Source organism: Amphibalanus amphitrite, unplaced genomic scaffold (genome assembly GCF_019059575.1).
Source record: "Amphibalanus amphitrite isolate SeventyFive unplaced genomic scaffold, NRLGWU_Aamphi_draft 000027F_arrow, whole genome shotgun sequence".
NCBI lineage: Eukaryota > Metazoa > Arthropoda > Thecostraca > Balanomorpha > Balanidae > Amphibalanus > Amphibalanus amphitrite.
In genome coordinates this window covers 1471206-1485342 of record NW_024881523.1, presented here as the reverse complement: position 1 = coordinate 1485342, position 14137 = coordinate 1471206, and the positions used below count along the sequence as shown (strand labels likewise).

The 14137-nt window shown below is 49.1% G+C and overlaps 1 protein-coding gene across 5 annotated transcripts; it reads left to right on the top strand.

Moving 5' to 3' along the window:
• The first annotated feature begins 2233 nt into the window (after positions 1 to 2233).
• On the top strand, positions 2234 to 12111 carry LOC122364040 (NADH dehydrogenase [ubiquinone] 1 subunit C2-like). 5 transcript variants are annotated; one of them, XM_043334078.1, is made up of 5 exons: positions 8826 to 8920; positions 8969 to 9351; positions 9548 to 9727; positions 10059 to 10202; positions 11705 to 12111. In XM_043334078.1, the coding sequence occupies exons 1-5, from the start codon at positions 8841 to 8843 to the stop codon at positions 11752 to 11754; spliced, it is 837 nt and encodes a 278-aa protein (XP_043190013.1). In that variant the 5' UTR covers positions 8826 to 8840; the 3' UTR covers positions 11755 to 12111. The 5 variants fall into 5 exon arrangements, with proteins under 5 accessions (XP_043190022.1, XP_043190030.1, XP_043190038.1 ...); XM_043334068.1 differs by having other exon boundaries at positions 9545 to 9727; XM_043334087.1 differs by lacking the exons at positions 8826 to 8920; positions 8969 to 9351 and adding an exon at positions 2234 to 2386 and having other exon boundaries at positions 9545 to 9727.
• The last annotated feature ends 2026 nt before the right edge of the window (positions 12112 to 14137 follow it).

The window sequence follows — 14137 nt, the reverse complement described above, 5'->3', positions numbered from 1 at the left end:
TGCTCCCTCACGATCGCATCAGCCTCCTTTACTGGCAGCGACGGCCGACGATGCCGCGGCCGGCAAGGACACAGGCCGTACCGGGATGAACTGCCGGGATGCAGCCAGCGCCCGCACCGATCGGTTGCTCCAGCCAAGGCGAGTGGGTTACGGAGGCCGCAGAGGTGGGGGTGCATAAGCACGAGGAACAGTGTCGACGTAGTCACAGGTCGCCTTGACCTTGACATGGCCAGGACCCCCTGCGATACATCCCAACAGCAATCTTTATTCAGAACCTGCCTTGATTCAACCCGCGCCCTGCTGGGGGGGGGGGGGTGTTTGAACACCCCCTTGTGTTTTTTGCGAATATCTCAAAAACGGCGGCGCTCCGTTTTTTGGTACACCTTATCATACGTCAATTCTACACATGTTGTGAAAATTTCAGACCAAGGTCATTCAAGGTCAGGTCACCAGGTCACTTGAAGTGACCTCACCTCATAAAAAAGTTTCAATGGCTGCCATAGCTACACCGAGTGACCGATCGCTTTGAAACTTTCAGCGATTGATAAGGGTAACAGTATCTATCAAATGTATATCTCGGAATTTTGATATCGGTGACCTAAGGTCAGGTCAATTTTGCGACCTCCCCATTATAAGTCAATGGGAGAAAATTGAAATGCGCCTCTTTTGGACGAAAGACATTATAAACGCTCCCAAACACTGAATTACAAGTGGTTTAGACACACTGAACATGAAAATGGTGTCCGTGGGCCGCGACCCCTATTTATGCCCCTGAGGTCATCATGTCAGGTCACGATCATGGTGTCTAACAGTTTTTCGCAAATAACTTTTGCTAGAGGCATACTAGAGCGGTGAAAACGCCTTAGATGTGCTCAGCTCGACGATACGGATCGACTGATATGCAACATGACCCTTTCCGGTCAGGTCATGACCTTGACCTGAGGTCAAATTTTCAAGCTGACCTTTCAAGGTCAAGTTATAGTTCATTCGATGCGTCTTGACGAGAGGAACACGATGTCGGTAAAAGTAAGCTCGTACAAGGCTTGGGTCAAAAGTTATTGCAGAAAAACTGTTTCCGAAAAAATCGGCTATTTTTGCAGTTTTTGCCCCATGCAGGCAAAACCGTTGACGTTAGGTCAAATCTGAGGGACTTACTCAGAAAGGGGGTTAATAGGGCTATCGAATGCGCTTTTCCGCGGCGCTGTAGCTTTATTGGTTCCCGAGTTAGGTATGCGTTGACTTCCTGGAAATTGTCGGCATTCGACCTGAAAATCGGCGAAATTTTTGCCTTCAATGACCTATGGTGACCTGACCTTTGACCTGACCAAAAAAGTGACTGAAGTGATTTCGTCATTATTTTTGGCGCTCTTTCGAACGTCGCCTTCCGCGTATCGCTACGTGGCCGAGGAGCCGAGTTAGAAGGGGGGGGGGGTGTTCAAACACCCCCCTCCCCCCAGCAGGGCGTGGAAATCCATGGGACCCCCAGCCGGGCGTGGGTTAACCAACGCTGCATTAAATGCGACGGATAACTCTACAATGCATTATTATCAACTATTGAACGGGCCTCGCCGATAGGGGGGTACTGTACCCCTAACTTTTGATAGCGGCGGACCTGTCCCCCCCCCCCGTCCCCCCGGTGGCGCCGCCCATGGGTATATAAGATAAGTAGGTAAGTAGGTATACGATAAAGCGCAAAGCCTTACTTTAATTTTGGGTATGACCTTGATCTTGACCTTGAATTTTGACCACATTTTCGTATTCCTCAGAGAGTTTTCTTTCATTTTTAATCAGTTTCACCGGGTTTGATGCATCTTCCCATCCCTTGGGCTGAAACACATGCCACTTGGCACTTGGGCAGCTGGGCTTCACTGTGACTAGTCTTGTCACCAGTCAAGTCATCATTCCCCAACAATATTTTCAATTTTGATATTATTGATTTCAATCTAGCCCCAGTTTGAACAGTGCCGTAACGTGTTTTCTTCTCGTCAAAAGCATTTCACGGACTCAATTACTGGCATGTTACTGGAGACGGAAAGTGGGTTTCATTAGTCACGTGGTAGGAAGAAAACATGAAATAAATGACAAAATGATGCGTTATATGATGTAAAAATGACATTTGATAAATCAAAAACACGATTTATCAATTCAAAAAAATATTCTAACAGCCCTTACCAGCATCTTATTGCTCTATATACTCAGTCGTTGTCACGTGGTCTAAAGCAAATCTCATTTCATTACCAGAGATTTTCCCGAATCTTGTACCGAATGGTCGTCAGTAATCTTGGTCGTCACTGGTCGTCAATTAAAAAATTGTCACCGGTCACTGTGATAACATTTCGATAAGTGTGAAGGCATAGAAGAATATTTAGTTTTGTGGTTTACCTCGGTAAGAACTGCCTCGAATTGATTTGATTGTATAAAATAAATCCTAAATTAGATTAGAATATATTCAAATATAGGCATATAACTAAGTTTCATTTGACCATGGATATGTGCCTTGTGGCAAGAAATAAATGAAACGAAATGAAATGAAATATGTAACTAGCTCCTCATAGTTATTACCTCAACCTACCGGTGCCAGTGAGCCACAGCCATGCCATGACGCATGAGCCAGACTTTTTGCGTGCAATTCATGTGAGTTCTAGCTTGAGCTGGTGGATCGAGAAAGGTGATCTTGGATGCTGCAGCCTATGAAGTCTTCATTTTGTTGTAAAAATCAATTTTTGCTAACTTTGGGCACTGCAAGGGGTGGGGGGGGGGTTAAGGGTACTTGCCCCAAATGTCCCCGTGGATTCACCAGTGTGTATTGTTCCTTCAACATGTAACAATTTAATTTATGAGGTAGGGAGGTAGGTGCCTACCAAATGAATTAGCTTTTAAAGCATACATATTAATATTGTTATGCTTCATTGGTTTTAGCTTGTTTGTGATACATAGCAGATATGCAATCGCAATCTGTGCCAGGGCCTCAAGCAATAAATTAAAATATTTGGGTGGCCTTTATATATTGATATCCACCATTTGGTTGTGGAGCCTCTAATGGTCATCAAATGTGGATGAAGCTTTGTGTAATGTGTGTTGAAAATAAAGTTGTGAGTAAGCATAATTTTGTGTAAGATTGAAAAGCATTACTTTGCGTAGTTTCTAAACTAACATTATTGCAATAGTTTTACATTTAATTAATTGTCTTCGAATGTGGTTGCAACATGTAATAACTTAAATATCTTGTTAATGGCATTGTGACTAAAGTGACAACTTAACCTATAAAGATCAACTTCAAAATTTTATCTCAGGTCGACTTTCAAGGTCACAGAAAAGGTCATGCATATCAGCCATTTCATGTCACATCTAAGGCATTTTCATCATCTGTCGTGTGTCTCCAAAGTTATTGTAAAGAAAACTGCTGGAAACCTGTGCCTTGAAGTGACCTCAGGGGCATATATTTCAGGGTTCACTGTTGGGTTCACTGCTGCTTCAATGTGTTATGCTTACTTATGTCCTGATATTTGAGAGTGTTTAGCATGAACTTCATCCAAAAGAAGGGCAGATCGATTTTCTCCCATTGACTTGCAATGGAGAGGTCACAAAATTGACCTAACCCTAGGTCACCTAGGTATATTAATATTCCAAGATATAGGTACAAATCATTAACGATTCCCTTATGCAATGCCTCAAGTTCCATAAGCTAGAATAACAGAATCACAAAGATTTTAGAGGCACGATCACTACCTGCGCCCTGTTGGGCTCTGGGAATTCCATGCCCTGCTGGGGGAGGGGAGCATTTGAGCACCCCTTCCTCTTCTAACTCGGCTCCTGGGCCACCTAACGATACGAGCTAGGCGGCGTTTGAAAGAGCATAAAAAATAATGACGAAATAACTTCAGTCAATTTTGGTGAGGTCAAAGGTCAGGTCACCAGAGATCACCGAAGGCCAAATTTCGCCGATTTTCAGGTCGAATGTCGACAGTTTGCAACAAACTGCAGGGCATATTTTAACATACTGACTGCGTCCCATTTTGGGACGCAGTCGCAGCCCCCTGCCTTTGGGACGTAGCCCTCGCGAAATTTGGACCACTGCGTCCCACACTGAAATGCCACAGTTTCAGCCGAAAAGTGCGAGCAAAAATTAGTAACATGCCTCGGTCTTTTACTGTGTAAAAGATGTTGGCTTTCCGATTGCTTTGTGCCCTGATTTACTATGTACCTAAGCACATACATGCCCCCTCCAGTCCTTGTGCCCTGCCCTACCCTTGGTCATACACCTTATTATGTTCTTCCCTTCTATACCCCTAGGATATGTGCCCTGCCCAGTGCCCTGTCCTTAGGTCTTGTACCTTGCCCTGCCCTTTCTTCAGGCCCTGTGCCCCGCTCTGCCCTGCCCTCAAACACGATACTTGTTATATTCTGCCTGGAAATTTGATGCGCTGCCTTCCCGTCTTTTGGCCCCGTGCCCTGCCCTACCCTAGTTTGGGGCCCCTGTCCTTCTCTGCCCTCAAGCCTTGTGACACGTCCTGCCATCAGACCCCGTGCCGCTGCCTTGTCTTCAGGTACTGTGCCCTGCCCTGCCATCAGGCCTTGTGCCTTCCCATGTCCTCATGCCCCGGCCCCGCGCCCATCCTCGAGCCCAATGCCTTGCCCTGCCTCAGGCCCTGTCCTGTCATGTTCTGCTTCCAGGCCTCATGTGCATTGCCCTGCCCTTAGACCCTGTGCCCTATTCTGCCATTAAGCCTTATGCGTTGTATCGCCCTCAGGCCCGTGCCCTGCCTCGCCCTAAGTTGCTGTGCTCTGCCCTGTCGTCAGGCCTTGTGCCGTCCCATGCCATCAGACCCTGTGTCCTACTCTGCCCTCAAGCCCTGTATTCTGCATTGCAGAATACAATCTGCATTGCCCTAAGGTCTCGTGTCCCATGCCCGCTCTCAGGCGCTGTGCCCTGCCCTGTCATCAGGTCCTGTGGTGTCTCCCGCCCTCAGGTCCCGTGCCGTTTCCCGTCCTCATGCCCCGTGCCCTTACCTGTCCTCAGAACCCGTGCTTTGTTCTGCCTTCATGCCCTGAGCCTTGCCCTGCCCTCAGGCCCCATACCCTGGCCCTGTTTCACCGGTGATAGCAGCACGCTGCTATTACACGTGTCAAATTGGGTTTCCATGGAGACATCAACAGGCCCATTGCTCAAACACTACCACAAGTATGACGTCAGCTCGCGGAATTTGATAGCAGCGTCCGTGAAACACCGCCCACGTCTTGTCATACCTTCGGGGCCCGAAGGTATGACAAGACGTGGGCGGTGTTTCGGGCCTTGTGCCATACCTGTGTCTTATGTCTTGCTCTACCTTTAGGTACTATTTCTTGCCCTGCTCTAAGATCCTGCGTGTTGCCCTGCCATCAGGTGTGTTGATCATCAGGTGTTCTAAGGCCCTGTGTCTTGCACTACTCTCCGGCCTTGTGTAATGATAGCCTTAGACCCGCGCCTTGTCTTGCCCTCGGACCCTGCACCCTACCCAGCCCTCAAGTATCCCCGTCTTATCTTAGCTTCATGGCCTGTGCCTGCCCTGTCCTTTGGGCTCAGACTCTGTGTCCTGCCCTTCCCTAAAGTCCTGTTTAGAGATGTCAAGTTGGAGCCCGCAGGCCCGGAGCCTGGCCTAAAATCCGGCCCTACAGGGCTTTTGCATGCACAGTGGATTGTATCATTGTTTTGAGGTACCTCATCGAAACGCATCGACTGATATGCGACATGATCTATCTTGGTCACGAAATGACCTTAATGTGAGGTTCTGACCTTGACATTTCGAGATAAAAATGAGAGAAGAACGATCGTGCAAACGAAAATTCTCTACCTTTTTAGTTCAAAGGCTTTTCATGAAACCTATATTGACAAAAATTGTAATTTTACCCGTTTTTGGCTATGGAGCCTTAACCGTTGATCTGAACTCAATTCTGACGAAATATTGACGTCACGAAAGAGCTGTTCAAGATATATCGATTGCTTTTCTCCTATCGATTGCGCCCTCCTAGCTATCATAGTTTTTGAGATACCGGCACGTTTTCCGAAAAAAAATATCGCATCATTGCGAAGTTTGACATTTGATGGCATACGGTCAGATCAGGGCCGTCATGGCCGTCTGGCCATAGGAGGATATAGAGGGGGCCACGGGGCCATGCTCCCCCCCCCCCCCCAAAGCGCCCAGAAATGGCACAAAATCGACACATTTCTGGGCATAATAATTAAACAAAGGAACCTCCATTGGGAAAAGTTTGGGTTATATTACATGATAGGCAGTAAGGAAGCGAAATCCGAAGCATCCAAAGCATCCGTTCATCCAAAGCACCGTTCATCCAAAGCATTAATCTATGATGGATTTTTTATGTAGCTTTAAAATCCGATGATTTCTTGTCACAACTTAGGTGGGTACTGTTTGACCTTACGTCATCTAATTATTTCAAACACATAGTACCTTCAATGCAAATTGGCAATGTTTCACACGTCAACCTCTATTTTGAATCGATTGATAAGGGTGAAAAACGCATGAAGAGACGTATGTATCACATTTTAATCATGTGCATATTCATTTTTATTCTCTAAGCATAGGTACAATTTGGTGCGTCAAGGGAGGTCAAACACGCCAAACGCCGTTCAGGAAAACGAGTGACTAACAACAATGTAAATGTCATTAAATCGCCGGTCCGCCCTTTGAATGCGGATAAAGAACGCACTACGACTGGGCGAATTTCGGACTGGCCAAAAGCAATCACAGCCCGCTCCCAATATCCCGCTTGCAGTGCCCCTCCACCAGCACAGTACACAATGTATCTGTACATTATCTCACTTGCATTATATACTATTTCGCTTGCAATGTGCCCCTTCCGATCAAAGCGTGTGCCCTATGCCACCTTTGGGACGCAGTGAAAAATCCTTAAAATATGCCCTGACAAACTGGCGCATAACTCGGAAACCAATACAGGTATAGGGCCCCGGAAAAGCATATTTGGTAGCCCTCTCAACGCTCTTTCTGAGTATTTATCTCAGATTTGACCTACGGTCAACGGTTTTGCGTCCGGGTCAAAAACTGCCAAAGTAGCCGATTTTTGCAGAAACAGTTTTTATGCAATAACGTTTTTACTCGAGCCATGTACGGGCTTACTTTTGCCGGCATCGTGTTGCTCTCGTCAAGACGCATCGAATGAACCATCATTTGACCTTGAAAGGTGAACTTGAAAGTTGACCAGGTCAAGGCCATGACCTGACCGTAAAAGGTCATGCTGAATATCAGTCGGTTCGTATCGCCGAGCTGAAAACATCTAGCATGCCTCTATCAAAAGTTATTCGCGAAAAACTGCTTGATAACATTCGTGACCTGAGATGACGTCAGGGACATGAAGAGGGGTCACTGCCACGGGTGCCATTCCAGTTCAGCGTGTCATGTATATTAGTAATTCGGTGTTTCAGAGTGTATAGAATGGCGTTCGTCTGAAAGAGGCGCCTTTCAATTTTTCCCATAATGTAAAAATTGACATAAAATGGAAAGGTCGCAAAATTGACCTGACCTTAGGTCACCGATATCAAAATTATAAGAAATAAATTTTGTACATGCTGCTGCTCTTATCAATCGCTGAGCCTTTCAAAGCGATCGGTCACTCGATGTAGCTATGGCAGACATTGAAACTTTTATAAGCCAAAACGGCAAAAACGGCAGTGCTCCGCGCTGCCTTTTTTACATATTCGCGAAAAACCGCAGGAGAGAGTGTTCAAACACCTCCGGCAGGATGCGGGTTAACTTGACCTGTTGACCTGACCTGATGTGATCTGGGATCAAAAACTTCACACAGGGTGCGATTTTGATGCATGATGGGCTGTACGGAAGTTTCGCTTGCTGTGCACCGTGGTTTTCTTTACACGCGCCCCCCCCCCCCAAAAAAAAAAACGATTGTGACAAAAAATGCCCTCCCCGCCCCCCATGTGGGTGAAGGGTAATTTGCAGGAAAAAGTGCACTCGTACCTGTATTACGGGCACAAATTAAGGGTAAAAATACTTGACAGACAAATTCTGAGAATGGCTTTACTCTTAAGCCAGGGAATGCTGATTCCAAATCTGGAACAGAAGTCTTGTCACGAGTTAGAGATTTGGGGGACTCCAACTTCCGACAGGGACTGATCCATAAACACTCCCTGCTTTCACCATCTTTATCTTGGGTACTGCTGACCAGCATCCTGTGTTCCATGGACATGTCTGGAACAATCCGATCCTCATCCAAATAGGCACTTGAATATAGGAGTCAATGGGTCACCTACATGAGCACCTGCGCTCCTGCGCCATCCCCAGCGTCTGGTCGGCAGTGGGCAGCGGGGACGGGCAGCAGGCGGCGGAATGGCGGCAGGTGGTGCCACCTGCAGCCGATTTTCACACGGTCGAGCGCGGTGACTGAGCAGATGAGCGGCCTCTAGGCGGGAGCGCTGTTCTGGCCACAACTCACAGATAGTCGCAGTGGTAACGGTCGTTTGCTAATGCAGCGTTCGGGAGTACCGTACTGCGTCTGTCAGAAGCAGGTGGTGAATAAAACTTAACGGCGAACAAATGGCAATTACCGTGTTCATGTCTAACCACAAGGAGCCTATCCATCTGTGGCCTGTTCACTAACCACACAACACCAGTTCGCCGAGTGTTCGCTGTGAAAGCAACGCTTTTTCGTAACCGCTAATATATCATTCCATGATTCTATCCGCTCCAGTGTTGAGCCTTATTGAAATGGAAGGTATGTGTCATTTCGCATGTGTGCATGTCCTTGTGCTTTGTCGTGGTTTTTTCCTAGCCAACGTACGATCCATTCCTGTTGCAGTTATACCTGTCATGTCGGGTGCCAAAAATTTTGGCATACGCTCCTCTCCTGATCCGATAGCGATCCGCCGGTCGCCGCCACCTCCACCGGTCCCGCCCCCGGAGCCGGCGCCGGCGGCGGCCTGCCCGCCGCCCCCGCCCCCGCCCCCGGAGCCGGGCGCGGCCGGCTCGTGCTGCTGCCGGTGCCGATGTCGGTGCTCGTCACCGGCCCAGGTGGCGCCACCGTCGATACCGGCGCAGCTGTTGACGCCGTTTCCTGAGCCTCCCGTGCTCCGCCGACCGCTACCCTCCGCCGGCGCCGGAACCGTGGGAACTCCTCTGGCTCGGCCGGCCGACTCGCCTGTCCCGATCCCGACGTCGGCCACTGGTCCGGACCCTTCTAGTGCCGCTGGTCGAGCCCTGTGCTACACTGCCGCACCTGGTAATCCTGGAGTCACCACTGACAGCGGCACCCATCGGCGAACACCTTCAGATCCTGGTCCCACGCCGGCCTCCATGGCTCAGCGGGTCACCTGCTGTCACGGTACGTGTGATCCTCCCCTAAACGAATGGGTATGTTCCCCGGATAAATGCATTTCCCTCCTGAATTCCTTCAAATCCTCGAACCTTGAATCTTGATACCTTTCGTCGTCGTCGATCGTGATTGACCTTATGCCTCTCGTGTCATTGCGGCTGTTGTCTTGTCTGACGGGTGTCTGGTGTTTTCCGGCCAGCAGCAGCAGCTGCAGTCATGTTCCAGGGAGGCGAGGAGGACGACCACCCGTACGTGCGCGTGCTGGAGACGCCGGCGCCCGAGCGGCCCCTGCTGGCGCGCTACCTACAGCCCATCAGCTGGGGTGGCATCGGCTTCGCCTCCGCCTTCGTCTTCAACCTGTTCGCTAGGAAGCCGCCTCTCGCTGGTGAGCGCTGGGCTGGAGCTTTAACGTCTGCATATACCGCTGCACGTTCGTCTGTTATGTAGTTCTTGCTTCCCAATCACATTGAAAGAATGGCTTACCTTTTTTCATTTTTTCTATCTTAGCTAAGGGAGTTGGTTTATTACCAGTCCCTCGCTGATTATGGGTTGTTGATACAAGACACTTTCACGCGTAAGAGTAGACATATGAAACGTATATGACTGACAGCCATTGCAGATGTCAAATATCAATCGATCTATCTGTGAACTAGCCATCGAGTATCCCGCATCCCTCTCCTCGTAGTCTGACGTACCGCACCCGTCCCGGCCGACAGGTATCCAGCGGCACATAGCGCTGGGAGGCATCGGCTGGGTGGCCGGCCTCTACATCAACAAGTGGATCGAGAGCAACTCTGCCGAGCGGGACGCCGTGCTCAAGCACTACATCCAGCTGCATCCGGAGGACTTCCCCGTGCCCGGTGAGTAACACCGGCCAGTATTGTCGCAATAAATATTAAATACACATATAATGTCATTTTGCAACGTTTTTTTGCCGTTTAGTTTTGGCTTTCGCACGTTTTGCTGCAGATATAGGTACATTGTCAGACACGCTGCATTATCGCTCCTACCACGCGTCTGCGGTCCCATCTCTGAACGTAACCACTGAAAATTCAATCGCAGATATCAGAATGTCGATGATAACGACTTTCGGAGGCCAAACATGTCTGAGATTAAATGCTTTTCGTTTTGCGTGTTACACAAGCTTGCTTTCATCTTTCATTATTTAAAGTGTAGAAAGGGTCATTACAACTCAAAGTTATTTGTTTTTTACTTTATTAATATCTTTATAAATATTGTATTTACAATAATAGGATACAAGGCGATTAAATCATCGTCTGATGAGCTGATGAGCCCAAGTAAGCTAGCAAGGTTTTTAAATGCAGTACGGTCTATACAGCTTGCCTACGAATTCATATGAGATCCTTGAAATCATTTGGTAATGATTGGTTGAGGAGACGTTGCTAACGTGAAACCAAGTCAAGTGCATGAATGCCCTTGGCCTGAAAGTAAATTGTTTCACTAGCCTGCTTGTCACAATGGGCTTGTTATCGTTTACCGCCTATTTGTGAGATGGATGTGTTGATGACTTATCGTAATCGCCTTATACCTATTTTTCCATGCTAATACGCTACTTCATTTTACAAGGAAAAGAAGAGCTTTTTCATTCTAGACATTATTGGACTGGGGCATGCATGCATAATAGCTGCCCTGCTGTCAGACTCAGGATGTTCTCATTGTTAGATACACATTGGTGTTGTATTAGGCAAGAGCCAACGCTTGAATTATTCCCATGTTCATTTTTTTTCTCTTTTAGTTCAAAAATATTGTTTCTTCAGTCTGGAGTATAGCCATTGTGCTGCAGAGATACTGTCGCCAACATACAGCCGCACTCACTGCAACCTTGTCAGCAATGTAAGCTGGGGATAAGCGCCCTTTTATCGTCGCCCTAACACCACATTCCGCCACTGCACACCATCTCTGCCCGCTAAGTGTCCTGCGCGCTCTGCATCCGTGTCAGTCTCGGTCAATGGGATGCAAGCGCGCGCCGTGACCCGAATGCTGATCGGAAGCGGCCCCGGGTCAGGCGGGGTCACCAGCCCATCACACTGATGAGTCGCTAAACGGCTGGGGGCGCAGGCGTCGTAACATAAAGGGAGATAACGTTTTTGGTTGATTTGTATGAATATAATGTGAAACATGGGGCTCAGCGATTACTGCTTAGCCTCAGCCCGTAGGGGTTTGGGGTTTCTGTTGTTTGTAGTTTTTGTAGGGTTACCTTTTACGTTTCAGGACACCATTTTATTTTATGTGGACGTTTCTCTTCTTCTGGTCGATATTCTGGTAATAATATTGGTGCCGCCAACACTTCGATTTACGCTTCCCGTGAAAGCAAACGTCACAATTGATTTTTCTTTTTCAGAGAGGAAAAAGTACAGCGAAATTCTACAACCGTGGAGCCCCCTGCGATGAGTTGTCTGTCCTCTGTCTATCGTCGTCGGTCAAGCCGCGGTGTGGTGGCTGGGGCAGCCGCTCCCCGGGCAGCGATGGGTGGCTGCCGCAGCCGCCGGGCGCGCCGCCGCGTCTACCGGCGGTGGCCGCCCGCTGTGGCCATTAGTAGAGGTGTGCTATTGGGACAGGGACGTGACTGGCATGTTTGCGGGTGACGGGTCACATCCGTGCCCGGTGGAGAGGCGCGCCGGCCGTGGGCGCGCCGGCAGCCCGCCCGGCCGCCGCCCGGGCCGGGCGTAGTCATGTGCAGGTATAAAGTGATGTGATGCTGCGTTCTGCAGTGTGTGTGTAAATATATAATAAACATTGTAAGATATGCGAAGTGTTTCTCCTGTGTGTTTCATCGAGCGGCTAAAGTCGCGGGAATCTTCGCAGAACGCAGGTCAAAAGTCGGGTACAGAATATTGGACGAACTACGCTGCGCGCGTCGCAAGGTTCCCAACAACCTCGCCACATTGCATGTGCTGATAGAGGGCAAGCAAATGCCGTCGTCCAACCCGGTTGCATTGATCTAACTCTCGCCGCCGGACTTATTGGTTTGCTGCATACCGGCCGAGGGAGGAGGGGCGGTACGACCCCCTCGACGTTTCGCCTCTAATAGAGCTAGAGCCTCGCGGAAAAACGAGCGTGTATGTCGTTACGAGACGCAGCGAATAACGATTGGTACTCGATTTTAATGTTTCCAGTCTCAGGTCAACTGATGACCTCTGAGATCAGGTAAAGTGGCCCATGGCACGGGTTCGGTTTGTAATTTCGCCAAAGATGGTCGCAGCGTCACGATTTTGGCATTATCATGTTTGTCAACTCAGACGCGACAAATGGCATACTTTTTTGAGTGAGGTCAACCTAAGGTGCTGACCTCGGGTCAATGTCAAGTCAAAGCCCCCAGAGCACGAAGTTGGTCGAAGGACGGGTCATATAGCAAACGATTCGGCAGATCTTCCCGAGTCCATTTGTGCCTTTCCCAACTCGCTGGCTTAATTTGATCGGGAGTTATTGATGAAAAACTCCGATGACCTTAGCCCTCGCATGACTGGGGTATTTTCCATAACGCCAACTGTATATAGGTATGCCAACTTTCAGCCCTCTCTTATCGCCTGCGTGTACCGAGCTACCGCGAAAAACTGTTGGGGCAGCACCAGGGCTGCGGAGTCGATGGATTTTCGGCGACTCCGACTCCGACTCCGACTCCGGCTTTCAAAAACCAGCTCCGACTCCGACTCCGGGCAGAATTGTCGACTCCGACCGACTCCAACTCCCGACTCCGACTCCGCAGACCTAGCAGGGCTGCGGAGTCGACAGATTTTCGGTGACTCCGACTCCGACTCCGGCTCGGGTTTCTAAAATCGACTCCGACTCCGACACCGACTACTCCGGTCACAACTGTCGACTCCGACCGACTCCGACTCCGACTCCGACTCCGATTCCGCAGCCCTGGGCAGCACCCACCATCCCCTAGCCCGGGAGTATTAACCCTCGCCGGCCGAGGGGGGGGGGGCGGGTGCCGCCCCCCCCCCCATAGGGTTTTTTTCGCGATAGCTCCGAACGCGCTGGCGATAGAGAGCTGAAACTTGGCATACCTGACCTTTGATCCAAGCCGCATCTTTTGGCACCAACCGCATTTTTGGGTCAGGTCAGGTCACTGACCTATGACGTCATAAGTGAACCTCTGCACGGTCTTCAGATGTCGCAACTTCGCAACGCCCTCACTGCCAGAGGAGATGTCACAGGAAAATGAAACTTGCAGGATCTAGTATCCATTATGAGTCTCACAACTTGTATATCTCGGATTTTTCCTAAAGGTCATATGAGGTCAGGTCATTTTCGTGACCTCACCATTATAAGTCAATGGGGAAAAATTCAAACTGCTATTCTGGCGCCGGGAACGATCTCCAACTATCTCAAGCACACAGAATCGTGATTTGATGCACTTCTTGCAAGGTTAGATGCGTCACTTTTGCAATGTTGACCTTCCGTGACGTCATTTATTACGTCATCAAGGTCATATTAGTTTTTCGTCAATAACTCCCGATCAAATTGAGCTAGCGAGTCGAGAAAGCCACCAATGGACTCAGGAAGACCTGCCGAATCGAATGATATGCGACATGACCTCTTTCGACCAACTTCGTGACCTGGGGGTGCTGACCTGACCTTGACCTGAGGTCAACACCCTAAGTTGACCTGACCCGAACAAAAAGTATATCATTCGACGCGCGTGAGCGAGGCGAACACGATGCTGCCAAAATCGCGGCTCTGCGGCCGTTTTTTGCTAAGTTATTCACCAAAAACTGAACCGTACCCTGGGGCACTTGACCTGACCTCAGCGGTCACCGGTTGACCTAGG